General features: G+C 37.5%; 3 protein-coding genes and 1 long non-coding RNA gene across 5 annotated transcripts; 3 read left to right on the forward strand and 1 right to left on the reverse strand.

The window, feature by feature from the left end:
- Nucleotides 1–4,744: 4,744 nt before the first annotated feature.
- LOC131311982 (uncharacterized) lies at nt 4,745–7,963 on the reverse strand. Of its 2 annotated transcripts, none has more exons than XR_009195674.1 (3): nt 7,672–7,963; nt 4,863–5,196; nt 4,745–4,805 (listed from the first exon to the last, which is right to left on the reverse strand). It is a non-coding gene; the product is annotated as an uncharacterized LOC131311982 (long non-coding RNA). The 2 variants fall into 2 exon arrangements; XR_009195675.1 differs by lacking the exon at nt 7,672–7,963 and adding an exon at nt 5,267–5,778.
- An 8,099-nt stretch (nt 7,964–16,062) lies between these two features.
- Nucleotides 16,063–18,963, forward strand: LOC131311977 (uncharacterized). The gene is made up of 2 exons (XM_058339650.1): nt 16,063–16,474; nt 17,866–18,963. The coding sequence occupies exons 1-2, from the start codon at nt 16,158–16,160 to the stop codon at nt 18,707–18,709; spliced, it is 1,161 nt and encodes a 386-aa protein (XP_058195633.1). The 5' UTR covers nt 16,063–16,157; the 3' UTR covers nt 18,710–18,963.
- Nucleotides 18,964–21,379: 2,416 nt separating this feature from the next.
- Nucleotides 21,380–24,109, forward strand: LOC131311979 (uncharacterized). The gene is made up of 2 exons (XM_058339652.1): nt 21,380–21,761; nt 22,993–24,109. The coding sequence occupies exon 2, from the start codon at nt 23,024–23,026 to the stop codon at nt 23,834–23,836; it is 813 nt and encodes a 270-aa protein (XP_058195635.1). The 5' UTR covers nt 21,380–21,761; nt 22,993–23,023; the 3' UTR covers nt 23,837–24,109.
- On the forward strand, nt 21,457–22,938 carry LOC131309416 (uncharacterized). Its single transcript, XM_058336057.1, has 3 exons — nt 21,457–21,654; nt 21,698–21,761; nt 22,766–22,938. Exons 1-3 carry the CDS (start codon nt 21,457–21,459, stop codon nt 22,936–22,938), a joined length of 435 nt encoding a protein of 144 aa, XP_058192040.1.
- Nucleotides 24,110–27,928: the final 3,819 nt, after the last annotated feature.

Genomic DNA, 27,928 nt, shown 5'->3' on the forward strand with positions numbered 1-27,928 from the left:
AAGAAAATTCAATCAATGAGCTGTGATAATCGAAACAGAAGAGGCATTAGTCGGATGAGTAATGATTTTGCAAAGACATCATTCTCCCTGCATTTTAAGGACTGCCCTTTGCTCTTACAAAATTATTGGCCATGCAAGTTCATATCAGAGTGTTTTTCTTTCATGGGACTAGAAGCTGTGGCAGTGGCCGTGCAAAACCCAATAGTATAGGACAAAATAAATTGCCAGCTATTCTATTGCTATTGCAAAATTATTGTCTACACAAGTACACGATTTCATGTAATCGAAAATTCAGAGAAAAGTTGCGTTGCTATTACGACTTTTTGCCGCAGAAAATAAAAGGATTTACTTGGTATTTTGAAAATCCTAATCGAGCAGTTCTTCAAGTCTTGGCCACAAGAGAAAAGGTGCACTTCGTGGCATAGAAAAAAAGGGTGAGCTTTGGAAAATAAATCCAATTAAAGGAACGGAGAGCACATATAACGTGAGCAAAAATACGGTGGTGTGCAAAAATACGGTGGGAAAGCATTCAGCTATTGTGCAAAAATACGGCGGTACCATACAAACCAGAGAATACAACGTTATTTTTTATGCTCATTGCAAAAAAAATAAATAAATAAAGGGTTTACTCGGTTTCGGAAAATAGTTACAGAATATAACACTGAGAGGCATCAAGGCTATAAAGGAGGTTCCGGAATTTGCTTCTGACGATGATGTCGCCGATTAAGCCGACTCCGGTTATGTTTGATTGTTTGTTTGTTCTGGTGGAGAGCTTAGCTTCCATGAAAAATAGTGAAAAACTTAACTCCATGTAAATGACCTGAGCCAAGTCAGCTCATTACTAAACGAGCCTAAAACTCGAGCTTGAGCTCGGCTCTTTTGTAAATGAACTGAGCCCTTACGACCTATTTGGATGCCGGATTTGGAGCCGCTCGGATATGATTTCTTGGTCCCACTCAAATCCGGTGTTTGGGAGTGAAAATGGGAAGGGGGATTTGAGCCTCTCTCGGATTTCTTCTCCCCTCTTCCCGGATTAGGTAACGACAGGGTGCCCCCTGTCGTTGGTGAAGCGGGGGCGATATAGACTGTTTTGCCCTTGCCTTTTATCTTGTATCACGACTCCATCTGTTCAAACCAAACCGGAGAGAGAGAGAGAGAGGAGGAGGAGGAGGAGAAGACAAAGAAGATTACCGCTCTTGCCGGAGCTGCTGATCTTCGGTCGAAATCTGTGGGTCACTGGGTTGTGGTCGTGGTTTTAGATCTGGAATTGGGAATGAATGTTGGGTTTTAATCCTATTCAATTGTTATCTTTCTTTTTCTTATCAATGGGCTTTGATCCAATGGCTGGGATGCCACCCCTTTGATACACCATACACGTAGGAGTTTTCTTTTTCTTCAAATCACATGCTTACAATCGGTTTTATATTTTTTTTCCCGAAAAAAAATTAAAAAATCATAAATGAGGTTTAAACATTTTAAAGATTTAATAAATTTATTTTTATCCCACAATTAATAATAAATATGTATTTATTTTAATTATAATAAAATTAACATTTTTGTCCATTAAATAACTAAAGGGGGCAATTGAGTCATTTTACGCTTTATCCCATCATATTAACCCTCCAAATTCTCCTTCTCAAAAAATTATCCAAACTCTAGATTACAAATCCACCATTTTTAGGAGGTGGGTCCACCCTTTTTACATATTCACCCTCATTCTATATCCACCAAAATCAAATCCTTCATCCAAACGGCCCGTTAACAAGACGACGAGCCTAGCTAATTTACTTAACGAGACTCTTTAAACAAGTCAAGCCTAAAGAAACGAGCCGAGCTTTTGAGTGTCGAGCTTGGCTCGTTTAGTAAACGAGCCCAAAACTCGAGCTCAGTTTGATTACTAAATAAGCCGAGCCACGAGTTGCTCAGTTCGTTTTACAGCCCCAACTCCAAGATAGGCTACGGAGAACGAGACAAATAGCGCTAAGTTAATGAAATACAAGTACATAAGCATATAAATCCAAAAATGTATGCAGATATAGAAAAACACAAGCATATGCACAACTACGTTACGCATTCGTTGTCTATGCTATATATACGTAAAGGGAGAGAGAGAGAGAGAGAGAGAGAGAGAGAGAGAGAGAGAGAGAGAGAGAACCAGATTTCGGGTTTTTCGAGAACTAGATCGACCATGGAACCGACTGGGGAAGTGATAGATGGAACTACCTGTATTGGTATTTTTGGGTGTTGGTGCATTCCTACATCTAAAGAAGACCAATTGAACGGTTGCAACTTGCATCATTAAACCGACTTTGCAGACATTTAGACAAGCATTCATGCACGTGCATGCGATTATTTCCATATTCATATCTACATCAATATCACACTGTTTGTACTGCTATATCTGAGCCCCATCAATGTATAAAGTTTTTTAGGGCGACGCCGTACTGTTCTTACTTTTTCGGTTGTGATGGAAAGTAACCAAGGTTCTCTCATGTGATGCCGGATATGGTCCCTCGTGTAATGCAAAAGAGGACTCACAAAGATTTCATTTGATGATCCCAAACGTTCACTCAACTCTATAGGCCTTATTATGTTTGTAACTCATGCAAAGATTACATTGATTGGATCGGTAACCATCTTAATACAACATATTTGACACAAGATAAATGAATGGCCACACTCCAACTCTCTAACTCCACATTTTTCTTCCAAAAATACGATTAGTGTTGTTGATATCCATTTGATTTGATTCTTGACATGAATTTTGAACGAACCCAAGTGAGAGCACGCGGGGGCACGAGCCCCCACTCGATTGTGTAAAATTAGGGTAGTATTTGCAAATATTTCAATTATCCCTAACAAGTTTATGATTGTGTTCCAATAAAATTACTCTAAATTCCATTTACGAGGATATTTGTCTAATTTATTTCTTAGAGTTCTAAATTTGTACTTTATATTATTTTTTTGCAAACACACCCCTTTTTGTTTGTTAATGGGCAAAGTCCACTTTTACCCCTTGTGGTTATCGCCATGTGCGGATACCCCCCTCGTGGTTTAAAAGTGAGCACATAACCTACCTGTGGTTTCAAAAAATGAGCAGATAGACCCTTTTCCTTCCATTTTGACGCCAAGTGTGAAACACGCGACTGATAAGCGTGTGAGGCATAGATTTATGACCATTTTGCCCTCAAATGTTTAACAAAACTCACTCTCTCTTCTCCACCCACAAACCTAATTCTATCCCCCTCTCTCCCTCTCTCTCTCTCTCTCTCTCTCTCTCTCTCTTGTCTTCCTCTCCATCACGATTTTGCAGCAATGGCAAGTTCATTTCACAGCAGCAAAATTGGTGGGGACTCCATGGATGTTAGGTATGCTTATCATTGGTGCAATTGTGGTTGCAAAGCGGACTTGAAGATTGTTAACTCAGAAAAGGCATCAAAAGGCAAACTTTACTGGGTATGTGAGAAATGGCCCCATGGCTGCGAGTTCTGGGCTTGGTGTAAACCAATTTGGATCAAATGTTTGGGAAGAGAGCAAACCGTTGAAGAGAGTCCTAGGGTTGTGGCTTCTAGGTTTGTTGAAGAGAGGCCTATGTCTGTAGCTTCTGGGTTTGTTGAGGAGAGTCCTAGGGTTGTGCATTCTGGGTTTGATGAAGATCAGGTCATGCTTCGATTGATGAAGCTTGAAGCTAACATGAATGGCATGATGCTGATGATGAAGTGGAGCTTTTGGGTGACAGTGTTTGCTTTGTTTTGCACCATTTTGGTGCTTATGGTCAAGTGAACGGTTGGCATCAGTTTGGTGCTTTTTTTTCCCTTTGTATTAGCACCATTTGTAGTGGTAGGAGTTTGGTTGTGTTTGGGTAGGAGTTTGGTGATATGTTTGGTCTGTAATGAGTTTGCACCCTTTTGTAGTTTGAAGAAATGAATTTCAATGCGTTTTGGTGCCTAAATGAAATATGAGTAGCAAATATTCATGTAACAGTCTCTATCAACAGCATGCCATCCATGTAACATTCTATTTTCCAAAACAAACACAAACCACAAAACAGTCAATACATTTTCCATATCCCAAAACAGTCAAATATAGACCCCAAAATAGTCAAATACATATCCCAAGAGACTGCAGATAATACTCCAAGTTGCCACAACAAAATACTGACTTTGGCAACACAAAAAGTGGTTGGCCAACCATTCACCTAAAGTTGTGCTCAAGTACCAATAGTTAAATACATAAAGTCGAAGTTTTAAGTCTTGTTAAATACATAGAGTCCTAAGTCTTTGTCAACACAGTAACACATCATTCAACTTGGCCCCTCTTCCTTGCTTTGATATTCTCAAGCACCTGACTCAGTGAAGCCACAACACCTCTTCCTCTTCCCCTCCCACTTGTAGCCACTCCAACACCTCTTCCTTATCCCCTCCCACTTACAGATGCTAGCATTCCAGCTAGGGGTGGGCATGCCTGACACGAAAAACAACATAAATTCATATAATTGAGCTAAAAATAAATATTTTTATGGGTAATTCTATACATTGGACATTAGTTTGATGAACTATCAACTAAAAAAAATAAAAATTTAGCGAAAAGTAGGACTTTTTGACATGACAACACAATTCGAAAATGACACGACCTTTACATGACACGAAAGATTTGATAAGTTGAAAAATGTTGTGGGATTTTATAAATAAGATTTTGATATATAACACGAAAATGACACGAAATTACCTATTACCCACCCCTAATTCCAGCAGCCATGCCAACACCTCTTCCTTGTCCCCTTCCACTTTCAGCCACTCCAACACCTTTCCCTTGTCCCCTCCCACTTACAGAGGTTGCCATTCTAGCAGCCATGCCAACACCTCTTCCTTGTCCCTTCCCACTTCCAGCCTCTCCAACACCTCTTCGTTGTCCCTTCCCACTTGTAGCCACTCTAACACCCCTTCCTTGTCCACTGCCACTAGCAGATGCAGCAACACCCTTTCCCTTTCCTCCATATGTGGGTAGCTTAGGTGGCTGCAATTACAGATGGTTGTTATGGTGCATTCATTGTACATATGCAACTAAATGACAAGGTGCATGTGAGTGAATAAATAGCCCTCACCCGAGTCCATGGTCTTTGACCAGAAGATGCTGTAGGTGCAGCTTAGGGGTTGGTTGGGAAGAAGATGCTCCAACACTAGCATGTCCTGACCTCTGCCAGACAAATTCAGAAGGCACAAGTCACTGCAGGAAATAAAGGCAAAAAAGTAAAGCATAAAGTGACCTTCATCATCTTGGATTTGGGGTGGAGCCTGTTTTTGCATGTCCTTTTGTTGTGTCCAACTTGCAAGCACGTACCACATGTCACATTCAAGTTTTTCCTAGATGCAATCTACTCATCTCCTTTCTTCTTGGGCTCATCTGCTTGCCTCCTCCTTGGTTTTTTAGGTCTACCCCCCAATTTCTTTGCAAGGGGTGGATTAAGTCGTTGTAAACCAGTTTGCACATACTCATAAATATCAGGCACTGGATGAATCATGCATGAATATGCTGCCAAGCACCCATCTCTAGTATAATATGGGTGCACATAGTCTTCAATCTTACTACGGTCCTTCTGGATAGCTGTAACACCAGGCAACAAGGAATACCGGTCATGTCCCACTTTCTGCAGCTACAACTTTTGTTGCCTAGATGAACTATGTAACACCTATCAAAATGATCCACCTCAAACTCTTTCTCACCACACCACCTAGCCACACAAACCCTACTATCAACTTTGATACTTTCCAACTTATCCATAATGTTTGAACATAATCCTTTCCATCAACTTCTTCCTAATCCACTCAAACATAGATATGATAGGTAAATCTCTAGCTTGGAGGATGTAGGAGTTGAATGATTCAGTAAAATTGTTCACCAGCACATCACATTTAGAGTTTGTAGAGAAATGAGATCTAGCCCACAACCTGGCATCTGTTTTCCTTAACCAATCTACAGCTGTCTTCTGGTTGGGTGTGAGTTTAGGGTCTGCCTCTTCTATCTTCTTCATCCAGTAATGGAAGGCATTCACATTGTATGTAGAAGCAACCCTCCAAAATAATTCCTTCATCAGAGTCCCAGGAAACTGCAACTTGAAGTTGCTGTACATATGTCTGAGGCAATATCTGTGATCAGCTGTAGGCAAGAGTTCCTCAAATGTCTCAACCAACCCCTTCTGCCTATCTGATATGAATGTCCAAGGACTATCTCCAATATCCTCTACCAATATCCTCATGAACTGTTCCAGGAATCCTTACTCTCAATATCAACTAAGGCCATAGTAATTGGGAACAAGTTCTCATTCCCATCCCTCCCAACGGCAGTTAGCAATTGCCCTCCATAAATCCCTTTCAAATGACAGCCATCTAGACCTATGATAGGCCTATAACCAACTAAAAATCCATCTTTCATTGAAGAAAGCCTATAATACATCCTTTGAAATGTGGGCTCAGTACAATCTGGATCTGTTTTGATGATGATGTGACTGCCTGGATTTTGCTTTCTAATAGTCTCTACATAGTCCCATATCCTCAAGTATTGTTCTTGCATATCCCCTGCAATCAGATTCCAAGCATTCCTCTTGGCTCTGTATACTTGAAATCTGCTAGCATCAATCATTACATTCCTCATAATCTTCTTTTGCAGAGAAGGAATATCAATTCCTGGGTTGTCCTTAACCTCATCCACAATTTTCTTTTCCAAATATCTAGAGTCTGCTTGTTTGTTAATGTACTGCCTTCCACACTCATGTGTACCCTTAATAGTTTTGATTGCAAAGGTAGCTTCTTTCCTAACCTTAGAGGCATGAATCCTCCATGTACAACCCAGTCTACACTTGGCAGTTATCCTACTTGACTCATTCTTGTCAGACTCAATGTCATAACCATGTACCACATTCCATTCCTTCAAATATTTCCTAAATGTTTGTGCATTAGGAAATTTCATGCCACAAATTAGTTCAGGGTTCTTTATATGTATTTTCTCATTGAACTCCACTTGTTCATTTGATTCCTCATCATTAGATCCTTTTAGACTTTTCAATTAATCATCATTTTCAGGTTCAGAGTACCAGTTTACCTCCTCATCTACTTGTTCTACATTGGACCTAGGTTGTTCATTAACTCTGTTATGTGAGTTAATGTTAAATATATCTACATCTGGGCCCTCTAAGCCTTCATACAACCAACTGGCATCATCACTTTCAGAATCAGAATCACTGTCTGAAGTAGGTTCACACTCCATTACATAGTCAAAATCTTCAGAATCTTTGTCATTTTGCACTTCCTCATCCCCATTTTCCAACCCCTCATCCCCAAGTTGCACTACCTCCCCATTTTCACACTCACCATTTTCAAAGATTATCTCTATATCAGACAAGTTTATGTCAGGTTCAGTTATCTCAAGTGCAGACAATGGTTCTGTTATTTTTTGTCCATGAATAATGATTACAATCAAACCCTCATAGGTCTCTTTCATTTTTGTTACATCCTTATCATTATTAAGTTTAGTCAGGCCTTCAGCCAAAGTGAACCCAAGCAACCTATAATACAAGTCAACATTTGACTTGTCTTGCACACCTACCAACTCATTATAAATGTCCTTTAACTCAAAATATGACAGCATATCAGGGTCAATGGGAATAAAACTAACCTGCCCACACTTGTAGGATACATGCTCCCATTCAAAGTGGCCCCCATGGTGTATTTGCAAATTAATTTCTGTGTCTGCCATTCTCTGAATAATGAAGACAAAGAAGTAGAAAAAAACAAGGTCATTATGTACTCAGATGTGGGAAAGACAAAAAGTGTGGAACAAATAAACAAAAAAAAAAAAAAAAACTAACAACATTTTCAAATGCCATAAAGACTCCATGTTCTAGAAGTACATATTTTTCAAATACGGAACAAATAAACAAATAAAAACCCTAACAACAAACATTTTAAAAATGCCATAAAGTATCCATGTTCGAAAAGCACAAATTTAACAAATTCAAAAGTGAAAACAACGAGTCCGGCTCCTCTCCAATCCTCTTAAAATTGGAGGATCCTCAAGTTCTATTAATAATGTGACACATGGCAACTATAAATTTTAACGGTTCAGATCATTAATGGCCACAGAATCTTTGTTATTTATCAAAAACACCTAATAATTTCCCTTTGTCTTCTTTCTTTCTATCGACGCCTCTTCCGTCCACTAGCCATCACCACCACCGTCCGCCCCTTCTGACGCTCCTCCGACGAATCCATTGCCAATACCCGATGCTGCTTCCAAGCACGCCTCTTCCCTCCACACGTCACTAGCCATCACCACCGCGGTCTGCCCCTTCCGACCCCTTTCCTCTCCTCTGATGAATCCATCGTCAATACTCGCTGCCGCTTCCAAGCCGTAGCCTAGCCTAACCTTAATCACTGGGTATGAGATATTTGATTATCAACGTAGAAGGACTTGAGGATGGCCGTGAATGGCTGGTGAATAAAATTAGCATTAGATGGGTTGGTTTAAAATTATTGTTAATGGCCATGAACGGGGGTGGGGAAAGAGAGAGAGGGGGTGGTGATTAAATAATTGGGCGTGCTCATCTGTATGGCCTTTAGATGGATTGGTTTAGTGTTAAATTCTCAGTCGTTGGATCAGAACTTGAGGATCTTCCAATTTTAGGAGGATTGGAGAGGAGCCGGACTCGAAAACAACGGGTTTGAAAGGTATCGCATATTCAAAAAGGAATACTTTACGTAAAAGGGATTTTCCATACAAAACATGAATACTCGAAGATCGAGATGGAGGAAACCCTAGCGTTTACCTTTCTAGCGCAGTGAAGCATAAATCTCAACCTCGTCGCCTTCTTCGTCGATCGACAGATGGAGGAGGGGAAACCCTAAGTCGCTTCTCTTTTCTCTCTCTCTCTCTCTCTCTCTCTCTCTCTCTCTCTCTCTCTCTCTCTCTTACTCGTCGTTCAAATTTTATGTACGGTGGAACCCTAGTGTGTATAGCTATATATACAAGGGCTTTTTTGACATTTCATTTTTTCCGTTAACGGCGTAAACGAAATACCCCCTTTTTGAAACCACAAGTAGGTTATGTGCTCACTTTTAAACCACGAGGGGAGTATTCGCACATGGCGATAACCACAGGGGGTGAAAGTGGACTTTACCCATAATTTTAAGATGTAGTTAGATACATACTCCCCAATTTGTTATGTTACTGGAAAAAATTGTATTAATCAAGGAATTAGAATGTACGAGTTAAGTTTACTAATTCGGGTACCCCACTAATACAAATTTCTAGATCCGTCCTTAACATGAATGATAACCACATCGAGGCATGTACAATAAACGGTTTGGATAGTCCAATAAAACCATTGAGTGGCTCATGTTTTATCTCATAAGAGTCACATGAAAGATATGGAGATCTCGACTCCATGGAAAGTGGAGGGAAAAAGGCCAAAAGGGAGTATTAGTAGTGTACCCTAAATTCCCATTTTGCCAAGAGGCATCCCAATTGGCATGCCCATCTTCCTTAATCAAACTATCACAAACCCTAATTCAGAACAAGAAATACGTACAAAAAGATAATAAAAACTACCACCATATCGATGCAAATATTAAATTCCCAGTAAATGATAAGTAGAAGTTACGTAGCATCAGTGATGCAGCGCAACCTCTTTTTCCGAAACTGTTTGCAAAAAAATACACGAACAATGTTTGAGCCAGAGGCACTCCTTTTTTGAACAAATGAATTTGAGATAAATCTCGATTTTTATTAATTCAATATCAAAAGTTGCCGTGCCCTAAGGCCTACAATGAATAGAAATAGGGCGATAGAAACCCTAACAACTTTGGAAACAATTAAGGCTGAGAATTAGTCCCTAATCATAATACGAAATTTACCAAAAACGAAAAATCCTACGTTGACTGGAAAATCAAATACTAGGAAGAAATCTAAGTTTGCTAAAATAAGAGACAACTAAAACAGAATTTCCTATCAAAAGTTATTAGCAATCTAAATATTACTATAAACGGCAAATTAGGCCTTTCGGAAGGCTAGACAGCATCGAACGGCCGAAAAGCATCATTGGCCATCTTCCGAAGGAATATGAGTATTGATCAGTGGGCCGTTTTGCTTCAACCCTATGGCCCACGGGTCATTCTGCCATTGTCACCCCGCCTCCAGTTTGGTTTGGGCTGTGCTCGGTCCAGTCGCTCAAGGAACGTGGATGCGACCCAATCTACATCAATCAGTCTCTCCAATCTCCACCAGCTTGCCCAGCTCTCTCTCTCTCTCTCTCTCTCTCTCTCTCTGGAGTTCTACATCTACTCCCTCATCTATATGGCAACTTCGAAAAACTATCTTTTAATTTCTAGTTACCTCCCAAAATTTGTCAAGTTTTCAAGAATATAACCTTTTAAGAGATACATGAATTTTTTAGGTTACTTTTTGTAACGCCCCGACTTTTCGGAAGCAAAATAAAATAAAATTTTCAGAAAATTTGCTAAATAAATATAATTTTTTTAAATAAAGTTTAACTATTACAGTCACAAGATAAATTTGTTGATTCAAAATACATTAATTTCAGAGCTGACTCTAGGCTTGATACAAATTCGAAACATACTCGATCTTCGTTCCTGATATTCTTTCCGTGTTGAACTGCAACATCTTTGAATCATCTCCAGTGAATTCTGCGCCCTCTAGCAAATTGATCGCCGAAGCAAACAATTTGCCAGGATACAGACGTATCCGTGAGTGATAAATCACCCAATAGAATAATCCAACCCAACCACCCCTCTTACATTACAGATATCAAGCAGCAGGATAATAATAGTGCAAAAAAGCAAGACAAAGTTTGTTTCACATAAACCAGTTTATTACTATCCATTAACTTGTCGTGTAATCTAAGATCTCATCCGCGGGATCTTTCCTCACTAACCGCTAGCCATGCTCGGTCTCATGAGATCACTTCCCTTTGCTGTCGCAGTTATACCGAGCGTGTGCACCCCAATCACTACAACAAGGGGAAAACTTATCATGCCTGAATCACAACTAGGGTTTGCTTATTGTATACACCACTTCACAATCATCACATTCATCACTGGGCTTACTTTGCCAGTTTCAATTCATCATTCATCATTGGGCTTACTTTGCCAATCATCATTCATCACATTCATCACTGGGCTTACTTTGCCAGTTTCAATTCATCACTGGACACCCGCCAGGTTTTGTCATCAGAAAATATCACTAGATCACTGCCAGGTTTTATCAAAACATCGCTGGACCACCGCCAGGTTTTATCATCAGAAAATATCACTGGACCATCGCCAGGTTTTATCATCACAAACAACGCTGGACCACCGCCAGGTTTTATCATCAGAAAATATCACTGGACCACCGCCAGGTTTTATCATCACAAACATCACTGACCAACCGTCAGGTTTTACTGTCGCAAAATATTGCTAGACCACCTGCCACGTTTTATCAAAACATCACTGGGCTTACTTTGCCAGTTTCAATTCATTACTGGACACCCGCCAGGTTTTATCATCAGAAAATATCACTAGATCACTGCCAGGTTTTATCATCACAAACAACGCTGGACCACCGCCAGGTTTTATCATCACAAACATCAATGACCAACCGTCAGGTTTTACTGTCGCAAAATATCGCTGGATCACCTGCCAGGTTTTATCAAAACATCACTGGGCTTACTTTGCCAGGTTTTATATCATCACTGGACTCCCGCCAGTTTCAATTCATCAATCAACACTGGGCTTAATTTGCCAGTTTCAAACCATCACATCCAACTCATCACATCTCAAAATCCCGCCTGCAGGCAATCTAAAATAAAAAATAAAAACTTTCCAATTTATCCATTATCTAGCATCGTCTAGATGAATTCTATTTCGCGATACCACCCTATATCTCTAGGGTTCAATCTAGCATCCAAATCGAGTATCGGCACAATATGCGATTAATCAATAATAATTAAAACAATTACTAGATAATGAAATCACGCAACTTTTTATGGATGGGCCGTTGCCCTTAATCTTGTATGGTCACAATGTCAATAATCAAGTAAAAGTTTTAAAGGAAAATTTTCTGGGCTCTTATTAATTAATTCTAAGATAATAGATTAATTAAAAACTAATTAAATACATTAATTAGATAAAAATATTTAAATATTTATCATGACCTAAATAAAAGTCCTAAAGATCCTACGCAACCAGTTGAGTGTCGAAAGTTGGGTTTGAAGGGTCGCGGGATTATTTTAAATAAAGACGTTAAATAAAGTGGCCAAAAGTGAAGTAAATAGATAATAAATAATTTACTAATTAAAATATATTGAGGTTAACAAAGTTTCATCTACAGAATGTAGGGAGTCTAAATAAAATTACTCGGGCATTGGTAATAAGGTTTATATGGTCGTAAGGTAATTTTAATTGGAAACACTATAATAATAACAATAAATAGTAATTTAAATTAAAAAAATATTAATTCAACAGAATATCATCTTTGAGATGTAAGGAGTCTGGGAAAAATTTGTTTGGGTGTTAAAACGTTGTTTGGAAGGTCGCAAAGATTTTTCGTTTGTAAACTTTGAAAGATAACTAATAAATAATTCAATAAATAGATAATTAAATAAAAAAATATAATATTAACAAGTTATGATCTTTGAGGTGTGAAAAGTCTAGAAAAAATAGTTCGGGCGTCAAAAAAAAAATTGGAAGGTCGCAAAATTGTTTCGAAACATTTAAAACCAACTCAATCTACAAGATAAATTAAACTGATATAATTAATAAGTTTTATATTAAGATGATATTATTTATCAGATCAGTAGTTTTTCATAATATTAATATCAGATGGATTGTACAATGAATATCAGAAAGGTTATCTTCTTTGCAAATAATTACAAATAAAGTGTCGGGCCCAAAAATAATATCAAATTGGTGAATACGGCAGAAAACGCGCAGTAAACTATATTTTTTTTTCGTTCGGGACATAGGGTTAAGCATATAAACACTTAATATACTTAGAGAAGAGGTTGAATAGGATTATAGTACCTTTAATCGGATCGAATTGATTTAAAAACGAATCTTGAATTTTGAGGAAGAAGACAACATCGGTTTTGGCGATCGAGGGATCTTGAGCTCGAATTGAATAATGCTTGGGGATGCTTGGGGTTGAGGGAAGTGATTGGAATGATCAATTCGGGTCTCGGTTGTTCGTGGCTATGAAACCCACTTTTTTCTCTCTTTCTTTCTCTCTCTAAAACTCCATGGATTGAAACTTGATTTTCTCTGCTTTTTCTCTCTCTTTTGAACTGGTGGGGCGTGGGGAATATTGTGGTGTAAATTTCGTGGGTCAATGAGGTGGGATATTTATAGGAGAATTTTGGTGGAAGAGAATAAGAGTGAATTTAATGGGGTTGGATTCATAGGATTTGGAATGGACGAATTTGGCTTGGTTTTAAGGTTAGGGAAGAAGTAGAGACTGAGTAGGAGACGGAGAGACGGAAAGAGTTTGAGGTGAGGGAGGAGAAGGAGTGTGCATGTACGCATGTATGTGTAGAAAAATTTAAAAAAAAAATGCATGTATATATTGTATGCATAATTGTATTTAAAAAAAAAAGAATTGCATTAAGGAAAATAATTATAATAATATTATATTTAGAAAAAAAATTTGAGTCAAAAATCCGGGTCGTTACACTTTTCCATTTTTTAGGTTATACTTTAATACATTTTTTCTTTCACTTTTGCATTTAATAAATATGAATATGGGATGAAGGATAAAAAAAAGAAAAAATAGACTCAATTTCTTCTTTTCTTTGGGGAAAGCAGTGGTAGAGCTAGGATTTTGACATCAGGGGACTGGCTTAATAGACATATATATTTTTATTATAATGTAAAATTTTTGTTTTCCAATATATTACGTTTGTACATTGAAATGTCCAAGTCTAATGTAGTTAAAGTATACTAATCATTTTATTTTTTTATTTAGTCTACTTTAATAATCACATGCTTTTCAAATTCAACAGAATGTGCATGCAAACATAAACCGCTTTGTACTTTTCTTGTTTTGTATCAATTAGACGATTAATTTACCTTTGTCAAAGATACTTGTAATGAATTCCGTATTATAAGTGTTTTTAGGTTTACATCAATAAAACTTCTCAATTTTAAAAAATAAAAAAAAGAAATCTAGGAAATTAAGTCAATCAATTGTGTCATCTGATTGCATTTCCTTTCAAGGATATTATGTCAATCAGTTGTGTCATTTGATTGCATTTCCCTTTTTACATGTACAAAAATGGAGATGTCATATTGGTCATTATGCAAGAATAAAAATCGCAATTGCCTAAAGGCTTTGGAGGTTTGATCGATCACCTCGTAGTGGTCTAGTTGGAGGTTTCTATATATTCTCTCGAAGTGATCAATTTCTCTCCATTCTCTCTTTTTCTTTTAACTTTTGGATGTGATCTTATCAAATTGATTGCAGGCGGCTGTTGAATTGAACTACAAAACAAAGGCCTTCTTAAATCAATCAATTGTCTAATGCTTATCAGTAAACCAACCGCAGGTTACTTCTGATTAATGTTAATTGTAAACGAGTCGACTTGAGCGGAGCTTTACAGCGTTGGAGCTCGGCTTGTTTGGTAAACGAGCTTCTATAAACGAGTCAATCCTATATAAACGAGGCAAACTTTAAAGTGTTGAACTCGATTCGTTTACTATACAAGGCTAAAATTTGAATTCAAGATCGGCTTAATTACTAAACGAATCAAACCGAGTTGAACCGTTAACAAGCCGAGCCTCAAGCTGCTTTCAAGCAGCTCACTCGATTGCAGCCCTGCTTCTGATTTCCAATATGTAAAGGCACCGGCCGTGTACCATTGACATGCGTTTGAACAAATCATAACACGCGTTCCAAGTATGAATCAACAATTATTGGACAAGAAATCTTGTATATTCTAAAAAAAGATTGGCAAGTTATATTAAACTGGTACAAACCCGGGACACTATATTAATTGTGGGAGTCCACGAGACAACCAAATCCAATGACGTACAGAGTACAAACCCAGGATACTACATCAATTGTGAGAGTTCACTAGACAACCAAGCCCAACAATTCAACAAATACAATAAATAAACCCATTATAGGGTAGAAACAAAGAAGGAAAAGAAAATCCCTCTGAGAGAAGAATACCCACACGCAGGTAGGGAGAATTGAACTCCTAACCTCCCTAGTGAGATGTAAAAGTCATGGCCAACTGAGCTAGCCCAATTATTAAACTTGTATTCTAAATGAACCTACAAATATATTGCCGGCACTTAAATTATCAGGACAATTGCACAATGGTACGTGTCGCCGCACATTGATTTGAACAATCTAATGAGTAATAATAAGTTGGACCTTGACTATTACACCACATATATATATTCCTGGCTAGCTATTACCAGTTTACCACCACGAGGTTTCTTCCACGTCTTGCAAACCGTTTTTTCGTGGAACTGTGGGAGGTCATTCTTTGAACAAGTTAAATATTGCTTTATTTTGCACTCGGGGAGTCTTCGAATTTTTCTGAGATTTTACAAAATTGAATGGAGTTTTGATTTATTTTTTTGTCGAACAAGTAGAGCAGCAATTTGTTCTGTAATCCACCTTATCCCATCCTTGGACCTCAATAGCACATGGTGTTTCTGCAGTGAATATTGTTAAATAATAAAACGGTAATAAAGCGTGACGGGACCATTATGCCTCTAAGTGACAGTAAATATTATGTTTTTCAATGGTTAAGAGTGCATACAACACCACTATGCCTTTCTGGTAAAATGTTACGCCCGCCTCTCAATGATAAATGATATGGATATATATCGCACACCATGTGTGCACCCGAGCCGTTCCCACATAAAATAAACAAAGTTTGTTACTTGTTCAATTTGCTAAACTTTTTGAAATATTCAACACGGCATTTGTTCGGTATCTATACACGTACTCTTAGGCTAGACATTGACATGTCAAACGAATCACAAGTAGAATGTATAAAATGGACACGTGGGATTTGTCAATTCAAAACGAAAAATCTCACTAGGACAAAACAAGCAAAAACAAAGGGAAGTTCTCATAGTCGGAGAGAGAACAAGAAAATGTATGTGACGAGGCCTCTATCCCACTACCTGAGGTCCCCTGAATCACTTTCACTGCCACCAGAAGGCCCGAACTCCGGTTATTTAGTGATACAGGACGAGGAATCAGAGACGACTACTTGTTTCGGATTGTGCAAAAACCGGTATCTGATAGATCTCCCCTTCCCTCAGAACAAGAACTTAACTGTTCGGTACTCGTCGGGCGGGGGCGAGAACCGGCATGTTTCTCATGATGACGCAACCTTCATTCCAGTTCTCAATCAGCCCCTTTCTTCGAACCGGTATTATGCAATTAAGCCCCACGGATCGCGTAAAGGGTATGTTTACGATTTTCCCAGCTTCATTTTGTCATCGTATCTTTTCTGTTTTCAGTTTCTTGCACAGCAGTTGTTTGATCATTGTCCATTGATGGATGCTAGTTTATAGAATTGCCGAGTTGGGTGATAAGTGTATATATCAGGATGTTATTGCCAAGAAAAGCTCTGCCCAGGATCTATATATGCACCTAGAAGTACTCATCTATTCAAATCACAGACTTGGTACCAATTTTCATTCAAAATTAGAGGTCCAGTAAAATGTTTATTATTTATTGACTTAAATGACTCAAAAAGATTATAATAGTTCGGAGGATAACTTAAGTTATTAAATCATTTGCCAAATATTGGCCCTTAAAAAGGTTCCATTGATTCAATATTATGATTCAGAGGTCTTTTGTGAGTCTATAATTTAACAACCCTATAAAGCAAAAACAAGAAAATTGAAGCTTAAAATTTTTCCCAGTCAAATAAGTAGAAAATGTCTAACAACTAAATATTCAAAATTGTTAAGAGACATTTCTCATAAATTCAGTTGATCCAAAGCTTGATTTTGTATGGTTTACGCTGGTGGGGATAACCAAATTTGCATCAAATCTTGTATAAAGTTCTCATCGCGTCCCTTAATTTATGTAATTGACTAATTGTCATATCACCAGTTATACTTGGAGGCCTCCAACTTCTCTGAGGGAGCCTCTACCATGAACTTGTTTTAGACAACTCTCTCTCTCTCTCTCTCTCTCTCTCTCTCTCTCTCTCTCTCTCTCTCTCTCTCTCTCTCTCGTTTAGTACAAGATCAAACAAAACCACTTCAATATCTACCATATTCGTCTATTAGGACGATATCTGGCAGTTCTTTTGCTGCAACGATACATCGAGCTGTACCAGAGCAATGATTTCCCTGGCTCAATGCAAAAAATTTCGAATTTTCTAATCCAATTTATTACTAACATAAAGCTTCCATACATGAAAACTCTTAAAATCTTGTCCTGCATCACTGTCTATTTGCAAACATGCATTTTTTTTTTCTACACATCCATTTGTGGCTATGTTCATCTGAAAGCATCTAGCATGGAAGATGCTTAGATGCGTACTAAATTAAGTTGTAAATTAACTATCCTCCTTAAACTCATTTCACCTAGTGTTCCACATTTCCTGCAATCCATTTGGACCACATTTCAAGCTTCCATTACGAGATGGAGTTTCCTGCTTCCGTTCCCCTTATTGGCTACTATACCCCAAATCCTTAGATGGGTTTTGCCATTGCTTTCATTTTGCAGACACTGTTTATTAAATGATACAACAATGGTCCATGTATCATGTTGCGAATCATTTGCACCAATGGAATGTACTAGTAGTATTAAGTTTCCTGACTTCTGTATTTTTTGTCATAGGGAAGCATATGCATGTTCAAGGGAGGAAGACATGACCCCTTGTTGTTTCTGCAACTGCATTAAGGATGTCTACCCAAGACCCCTTAACCCCAATGACATATACCAGCAATTTGAGATATTCCCCTGTAATAGAGGCTGCAGAAATGGTGGTACATTTTCTGCAAAATCAGTTGCACCAGATGGGTTCCCTCCCCACTTCCTCAGAAGAAGAGGGTGGGAAATTTTCACCAAAACCCCCAAAACCTATGAACTTGGTGAAGCCCTAGGCATCAATACTACCCTTCGTGCCCGGCTCCCGAATTTTGATTCTCCCGTTGTTGTGGGGAAATGGTATTGTCCTTTCATGTTTGTAAAGGATGGAAATTTGAAGGATCAAATGAAGCAATCATTGTTTTATGAGATGACACTTGAGCAAAGGTGGGAAAAGATTTTCGCATGTGAAAACAATTTCAGTAGTAAAGGGAAATCTGTTTCTGTGGAAGTTGAAGTCCAGAGGGAAGTGGCTTTTGTGGATGGGAGCGAGGCAGTGTGGGATGAGAATAGGGTGGTTGATGGGGTGGTTTGGTTTAGGGGTTCTGGTGGTGAGGAACAAGTAAATATTGGTCTGAGTTCATTGATTGTTGATAGAATGAAGTGGGAGGAGGAGAGAGGAGGGTGGGGGAGGGAGGAAAATATACAAGTGAGGGTGAATAGAACAGAGGAGTTTGGAGGGATTGGTGGGGTGTGGAGTAAGTTTCGTTGTTATGTGTTGGTTGAGAGATTTGTGTTGAAAAGAATTGATGGCAGTGTTGTGTTAACCTTTGACTTCAAGCACACTCATGTGATTAGGAGCAAATGGGAATGAAATGTGTATGAAATCCTCAAAAAGTGTCATTTATCCTCCCATTTGGTGTGTAAATTGCGATTTTTTTCAGTTTGGGCAATAAAAGAAAAGGATACGTGCTATACCAAAATTTTAGTGTTTGTTTTGATTTGGTTTTTATTTAGACCTTTGTGGGGGGGTTATGTATTCATGTGTTTGATCTGGTTGTAAAATGTACTGGTGTATCTAGTGATTTTCACAAGAAGAATATTAGGGTAATGTACATTTTTGTTTGATTCTTTGTTCTCTTTTCAATGAAGAATTAAGTTAGGAATTAGGATGTGATGAGGAAACTTAAGTGACAGTGGTGGGCGGTGGCCACGGTTGTGGGAGTGGTGGGTGTTGGCGGTCATTGATGGTGGAGAGAGTAATATCATTATACAATTCGGATTAGGTGGTCTTTCACCTTCTATTAGATCAAGATGATAATCTGAGTTTTCGGATTCTTTCTTAGAAAATGAGTTTGAGAAAGGATTCTGAACAATTGATTTATACAATCTATTCTTGTCAAACGTTCAAAATGGATTCTCAATTTAAAGCCATTTGTCACTCACCCTTGTTTGTTTCTTTGAGGCTTTCAGCTATTCCCTTTGCTTACCTGAATGAACGGCCTGCTCTGTCCAAACAATTGGGTATTTTTCTCCTCAAAACTGCCAGCTAGACACGATGGTTAAATAATTCAGAAGGTGCACTACATCGATCTGCTCAAAAACAAGTTTGGTTGGCTATATATTCGGTTAGCCCTTTTTCAATTTCAAGCTGATTTATCTATAAAAAAAAAAAAAAAGTTTGGACTAATTTTATCAAGTTTGAAAATGACTGCCACCAGAGATTCTTGAAGAAAGGTATTGTAGACTTGTAGTTACTTTAATGTTTTCTCACACACAGACAAATACAGTGTATATCCTATATTTCTATTTCAAGTATTGACTGAAGATAAAATGAAATAAAAAGCAAAAAAGGCAAAAACAGGGTTCAAATGGAGCGATTTTCACACTCCCGGCCCTTTTTACAATCCAATTTTACTCCTTTTTTTTTTTTGTCTTTTATCCACATGAATTTAATATTTTGCCTTGTTTTTAATACACTTTTCCATACATCTAAGAGCAACATTATAAATTCATGTGGATAATTTAAGACAAAAAAGAGTGTAGATTGTAAAAAGAGAGTGTGAACAATGCTCCCAAATGATATGGGAGTATGATACTCCCATTAAATTTGAACCCTTAGATTGAAAAGTAGGTAAATTACAGTCTTTAGATCAAAACAACTCACAAAAAGTAGGATGGGTTTGCCAAAAAACGAGATGGTTTTAAGAATTTTTGGCAAAAAAACGTAGTATTACTTACCACATAATCATGTTTTGTACATGTATACCATTTGTTAAGGCAATACTCACTATGTTACATGGCTATACTTTCTTAAGAAAAACTTACTATTCTTGTTGACGACACTTACAACGTTACTGACAACACTTACCATAGAATAAGGAAAAAATGACTTGGGAGCATGATACTCCCAAACCATGCGGGAGCATCATAGCCGGCCAAAGAACCTACAAAGATGTTGTGGGCCGGCAGTTAAATTATCAGGATAATTGCACAATGGTACGTGTCGCCGGCACATTAATTTGAACAATCCAATAAGTTCGACCTCGACTATTACGCCATATCCTGGCTATTACCACCATGAGGTTTCTTCCACGTCTTGCAAATCATTTTTTGTTTTTATGTCTCTCAATGGTTAAGAATGCATACGGTACGCACCGTTACACCTATTTGATAAAGAATTTTTCTATAATATACAAATCACTTTTTGGTGTATGATATCTAAAAAGTCACTTTAGTAGTAAGTACTCCACATTGACTTGTAAGTATTTCATAAAGAGTTATAAGTATTCCATATTGAGTAGTAAATATTCCAGATGTATAATATTTATCACTCAATATGGAATTCTTACCACTTCACATAAAATAATTTCACACTGAGTAGTAAGTATTTCATACAGAGTGGTAAGTATTCCATATTGAGTGACAAGTATTTCTATATTTACTATTGAATGTGGAATACTTACTACTACTTATGAAATACCTACCACTCAATGTGGAATGGTAACCAGATGTATAATATTTATACTCAATGTGGAATACTTACTACTTCACATGAAATAATTTCACACTACATATAAGTATTTCATATGAGGTGGTAAGTATTCCACATTGAGTGACAAATATTTCTATACTTATTACATAAAGTAGAATACTTACCACTTTTTATGAAATATTTATCACTCAATGTGGAATACTTTTCACTAAAGTGGTTTTTTGAGTACCATACACCAAAAAAAAAAAAAAAATGTGTACCATAGATGGACTTTTTGATAAAATGTTACGCCTATTGGTAACATGTTACGTCTCTCATTGGTAAATATTAGGCCTCTCAGTGATAAATGTTATGTGTGTATATCGTACCATATGTGTGCACCATAGCTGTTCCCGTAGAAATAAACAAAGTTGATTACTTGTTCAATGTGCTAAACTCGTTGAAATATTCAACACAGCATTTGTTTGGTATCAATCCACGTACTTGTAGCTATGGACATGTCAACGGATCACAAGTAGAATATATTGATACCAGCTGGGATTGTCGATCAATCCGAAACAAAAAAATCTCACTAGGAAAAACAAGCAAAACGATCGAAGGGAAGTCCTCATAGAGAGAAAAAGAAAATGTATGTGACAAGGCCTCTATCCCACTACCTGAGCTCCCCTGAATCACTTTCACCATCACCAGAGGGTCCAAACTCTGGTTATTTAGTGATACAAGATGAGGAATTAGAGACTACTACTTGTTTCGGATTGTGCAAAACTCGGCATCCTATAGATCTCCCTTTCCCTCAGAACAGGAACTTAACTGTTGTGTATTCGGTAGGCGATTTCACTTCTAAAGTTGATGCAACCTTCATTCCAGTTCTCAATTAGCCCCTTTCTTCGAATCGGTATTATGCAATTAAGCCCCACGGATCGCGTCAAGGGTATGTTTACAATTTTTTCCAGCTTCATGTTTACATCACTAGTATTCTTTGTAGAGGTCAATCACTGTGTTTGGTTTGCAGTTTTGAGATTTATTTTTGAGATAAAAAAGTTCTATAAGTTTGCATATTTTTTCGTCTTTAGTAAAAAAATTTAACATTATAACAAACTCTTTTATTTTTTGAATAGAGATACGTTATATAGATTCAAAAAGTAAAAAATTTTACCAAAAAAATCACTAAAGATAAAAAAATATGGATGACGAAACAATAAAAAAATTTGAAGAAATTATTTTTTAGAGGAGAATTAAACAAATTGATTCATGTCTTTTCTGTTTTTAGTTTCTTGCACCACGTCCACCTCTCTCTCTCTCTCTCTCTCTCTCTCTCTCTCTCTGGTAGTTCTTTCGCTACAATGATACGTCGAGTGGTACAGAGCAATGATTGGCCTGGCTCAATGCCAAAAAATTAAAAAATTTCTAATTCAATTTATTACCAAAATAAAGCTTTCATCAAAGAAAACTCTTAAAATCTTGTCCTGCGTCGCTGTCTATTTGCGAACCTGCATTTTTTCTTCATCCATTTGTGGCTATGTTCATCACAAAGCATCTAGCATGGAAGATGCTTAGATGCGTACTAAATTAAATTGTAAATTATGTTGTGCCCCAAGGATCAAAACCAAACACACACAAACACAGAATTTATGTGATTTTCCAAAATTGGGTACATCCACAGAGGAATTAGAGCAATATTTTGATATGGAGACAAGCTTTTCAAGGGAGTTCTCTCAACTCTCTCTCTCTATAATCTCTACATTGCTGGCCTCTCAAAGATCTCACTCACACTGAGATACAAAACCCAAAGCAGAGGACTTCAATTTATAGCCAAAACTTGGAGCCCTGTTCATGAGCCACGAGAGGCTCATTTACTGCAATCCCACGCCTGGGATTTTCCAGATTTTACCATCCTTCCTTAATCTCATTTCACCTAGTGTTTCACATTTCCAGCAATCCTTTTGGACCACATTTCAAGCTTCCATTTCGAGATTGAGTTTCCTGCTTCTGTTCCCCTTATTGGCTACTATAATCCGAAATCCTTAGATTGGTTTTGCCATTGCTTTCATTTTGCAGACACGGTTTATTCTAAAATGCTACAACAACAGTCCATGTATGCATGCTAATCTTTTGCATCTTTGTACAAGTAGTTTGCTGACTACTTGTATTTTTTGTCATAGGGATGCATATGCATGTTCAAGGCAGGAAGACATGACCCCTAGTTGTTTCGGCAACAGCATTAAGGATGTCGACCCAAGACCCCTTAACCCCAATGACATATACCAGCAATTTCAGATATTCCCCTGTCAAAGAGGCTGCGAAAATTATGCTACGTTTTTTGCAAAATCAGTGGCACCAGATGGGTTCCCTCCCATCTTCCTGAGAAGCAGTGGGTGGCCAATTTTCTCCAAACCCACCACAACATATGAACTTGGTGAAGCCCTAGGCATCAACGCTACCCTCCGTGCCCGCCTCCCAAATTTTAATTCTCCCATTGTCGTGGGGAAATGGTATTGTCCTTTCATGTTTATAAACGATGGAAATTTGGAGGATCAAATGAAGCAATTATTGTTTTATGAGATGACACTTGAGCAAAGCTGGGAAAGGATTTTTGCTTGTGAAAACAATATCAGTAGTCAAGGGAATTCTGTTACTGTGGAAGCTTTAGTCCAGAGGGAAGTGGTTTTTGTGGGTGGGAGGGAAGCAGTGTGGGATGAGAATAGGGTGGGTGATGGGGTGGTTTGGTTTAGGGGTTTTGGTGGTGTGGAAGAAGTAAATATTGGGTTAAGTTCATTGATAGTTGATAGAATGAAGTGGGAGGAGGAGAGAGGAGGGTGGGTGAGGGAGGAAAGAAGACAAGTGAAGGTGAAAAGAACAGAGGAGTTTGGAGGGATTGGCGGGGTGTGGAGTAAGTTTGGTTGTTATGTGTTGGTTGAGAGATTTGTGTTGAAAAGAATGGATGGGAGTGTTGTATTAACCTATGACTTCAAGCACACTCATGTGATTAGGTGCAAATGGGAATGAAATATGTATGAAACCCTCAGAAAGTGAACGAAGCATGGACCATTTCGGTGTTATAGGCTACTTTAGGGGTGTGTTGCTTCCTTAATTACCAACCTTTTTGGAGTTTTTTTTTTTTCCAGTTTTTTTTTTTTAAAAATTGTGAGGTGAGATATAATGATAGGTTGAGCTTATCTTTGTTGACGCTCCCATGTATTACTGCATGGTTTACTTTTGTATCATCATTTTTAATGATAGGGGAACTTTTTTTGCTGATCAAAAAAATAAAAAATAAAAACGTAAATTAGTTTGCTTTGTTTTGATTTTGTTTATATTTTGAATTTTTTGGGGTTTTTATTCATGTTTTGATCGGGTTGTTCGTATTCCCATATTTGTGTATCTTGTGATCTTTATAGTAAGAATTTTTAAGTAACGTATATTTTGCTTTTGTTCTCGCCCTTTTCTGTTGTTTGTTTTTTCTTCCATTAAGAATTGAAGAAATTAAATAAGCATCCTATATGGCAGAGTTATTTAAGTGTTCATCCATGTGAATTTAAATACTTAAGTCTTCATTCTCAAAATGTTTTCTTGCCTATTATACCCCTAGTAATGTATTAATTAATATATATGTCGAATATTTTTATTTTATTCCTTAGTTATAGGCCTACAGTCCCAATCCTCCAAATCTCCCCAAATTATCGGCTTTAAGTAATCCAATTGAAACAGATTATCCTATTTTCACGTTCATGCCTATTATCCTCCCACCATTAATTGGCCCCGACTCAATCAACAGCATAAATCGTCATACTAATTAATCACAGATAGATTTATCAATGCCACCATTCTCCTCCCGTCGGATCTGACATCTGCCTCACGGATGAACTTGTTGAATTCAACGGTGTCGTTGGTCTCGACGTCCATGGAGGCGAGTAAGGCGGGGATGAGACTTCTGTCGGCGTCCGTGGTGAGACTAGCGGGTTTTACTCCGAGCAAGCAGAGAATGGCAGCAAGCTCCACTATGGTGAGACTTCCGTCGGCGTCCATTTTGAAGCGCCGGAATATGTTTCGTAGTTAATCCAGTTTGGTGGGTTTCTGTAATGGATGCGATCTCGTTGCTTTGGCTGTATTTGGTGAGATTTAGTTTTAACTATAAATTTGCTAAAAAAATTCATGATAATATATAGAAGATTTGAATATACGGTGGGCCTGATTTTTTGTAACGAATTTGGATGCTCTCTTGTAAAATTGGTAGATGTTCATGGTAATTTTGTAGAAATTATTTGTGAGAAGTATGGTCGATTTTGATTTGAATGCATGGTTTGACTGATCATTTTGTGGCGAAATGGGTCGTGATAAAACATGGTGAAATTGCAGAATTTTGTCATGAAATGATTGTTGTAGTTGATGATCCTCAATTCTCACGAAACTTTATGTTTTATGGTGATTTCACAATTTTTGTCATGATTTCGGTATGTGTTTTGGTTTCTTCAAATTTTGTCATTATTTTGGTTTAGTGTAGTGTATGTCAACATAATTTTACGATACGGATTCATGACGTTTTTTTGATTCATGGTGATTTCATAAATTTTGTCATGATTTCAGTATGTGTATTTCGATTTTTCCAAATTTTGTCATGATTTTAGCTTAATTTAGTTTTTATAGGGACAATTTTATTATGAATATTCATTTTCAAGTTTGGTAGATGTTGGTTTTATTTTTAAATGTTTTTAGATTTTATGGGTGAGAAAATTGGAGAGAAAAGATTGGGGGAGAAAAAGATAGGAGAGAGAATGAGATTAACTAGGAAAGATAAGGAGAGTAAAATATTATAAAGATTAGGAGAGAGAAAGGGTAGTTTAGGATTTTTTTGAATTTAAGGATGGAAAGATAAGTTTTTAAACCCAATAGGATGAGAACTTAAGTATTTATATAGGAAAGGATCCCTATTTAAGTTCCCCTTAAGAATTGCTATCAAAAAAAACAAAAATGATTATTGATGGATCTAGATTATGATGGGGCAAAGTCCACTTTCACCCAAAGGTCATGTGTGGATACACCCTTTATGTTTCAAAAGTGTGCGTATAACCATCTATGATTTTCAAAATGTGCAGATAAATCCCCTACTGTCATGTTTTCTACTCATATTTACAGACATGTATTTCACAAATCTCTAGAATCTAATATGAGTTGTTCATGATGTATTAAATAAAGAATAGTATCTTTATAAAAAATCATCTTGATTAGATATGAATAACTCAGTAATTTAATTCTTGGTAAATTTAAATTTGAAATTTTAATTTCATTGTAAATTTGATTCGGCCATGAGGATTTCATCTTTTGATCGACTTGAATTTTTGCATGGATATAGTACTCATCAAACTCTACAATATCAACGGTTTGGATCCAATTTTTGATATAGAGGATGGATTGGTTAGATTTAAGAAAGAAGAAGAATCAAGGGCGAGGATGAGGGCTTACCGGTCTATTAATGATGGAAAACATGACGGCTAAGGCTCTATCCACACATTTTCAAAATCACAGGGGATTATGTGCACACTTTTGAACCATAATAGGTGCATCGGCACATGGCCCAATTACCGGAAGAGAAGTCTTGTATTCTATAAAAATTGGCAAGTTATATTAAACTGGTATTTAACAAAACTACAAAAATGTTGTGAGCCGTTAAATTATTAGGATAATTACACAATGATGTGGCCGGCCGGTACATTAATTTGAAGAATAATCTAAGTAAGTTGGAGCTTGACTATTACACCTGGCTATTTATTTTTTTTCATGCAAAAGTAAAATCACACCCACAAGACTTAGTGAGCATTGCACTTTTACCCCATAGGATTTGGTAGGCTATGGAATCCAATATTAGGACCGGCCCAGAATTAACTCACATTTTATTAGGGGATGGGAAGGGAAAAGGTTGGAAAAATACAACTAGATGGGACAAACCCTTACACATCCAAGGGCAAAGCCCAAAACACCTAAAAGCCTAAAACCTAAATATTGAGGAAAATGACGGCCAAGAACGTGTTTAGATAATTAATACCCGCCAGGGACAAGCTAAGAACATTTGTTAATGCTGAAAATGACCTTGGCGGGTATTAATTATCCAAACACGTCCTGAGCCGTCATTTTTACAAATGAAGCCCATACACCAGGTGACTTAAAAAATCCAAATCTTATAATTAAGCATAGGATAATCAAAGAAACCTAACCCACCAAAGTAGGCTAAGCCCAGCCCCAAAAACCCAAAACAAACCCTAACGTTGAAACCTTCAACCTTGCCGCTCACCAACGCCACACTGATCAGACAGCAAACAACCCAAAACGCTGACCATCTGCCTCCGATCACCACCATGCCGCCACTGGCCAACCCAAATGGAGAAAGAAATGGGGAACAAAACTACCTGGCTATTACCACCATGAGATTTTGCAAACCATTTTTTCTTGGACGGTCATTCTCTGAAGCAGTTTAATATCGCTTTATTTTGCGCATAGGGAGTCTTTGGATTTTCTGAGATTTTACAATTGAATGGAGTTTCGATTTATTTTTTTGGTCGAAAAAGTAGCAGCAATTTGTTCTGTAATCCAGGCCAGCATCCTTTCACCTCAGTAGTGCACAGTTTTTCTTCAGTGCTTATTAAATAAAACAGTAAAAAAACGTGACGGACAACTTCGTGTAATTGATGTTGGTGCAAAAGTCGTCGTAGCTGATGAAAAAGGATAAACAGAAATGTGTCAAGTCACATTACAATGTCACTGTTCTTAAGACGATATTCGTCCCCATCAGTTCGAGAGAATCTGGTATGCAGCGGGTTACAACGAAGCCACCTTCAAGATAAAATGAAGCACAGTCTCCAACTGTTGTCTAACTGCGTTATACACTAACGAAGAGAGACCCGAATACTTTCGGATTTTGCAAGCCCATCAAGAATAAATTTAGGAGATAAATCTAGATAGAAATAACAATCAGAATGATTATGATTATCTCTACTTCCTATTGGTAGAATTCTTAGCTTTTTTATAGGCATAGATCGTGACCGTTGGCCAAAGATTACACCTCTTTGATTAAATCCAATAGTCACACATTTTGGTCTGGTCATG

The sequence above is a fragment of the Rhododendron vialii genome, chromosome 12a (genome assembly GCF_030253575.1).
Source record: "Rhododendron vialii isolate Sample 1 chromosome 12a, ASM3025357v1".
Classification (NCBI taxonomy): Eukaryota; Viridiplantae; Streptophyta; class Magnoliopsida; order Ericales; family Ericaceae; genus Rhododendron; species Rhododendron vialii.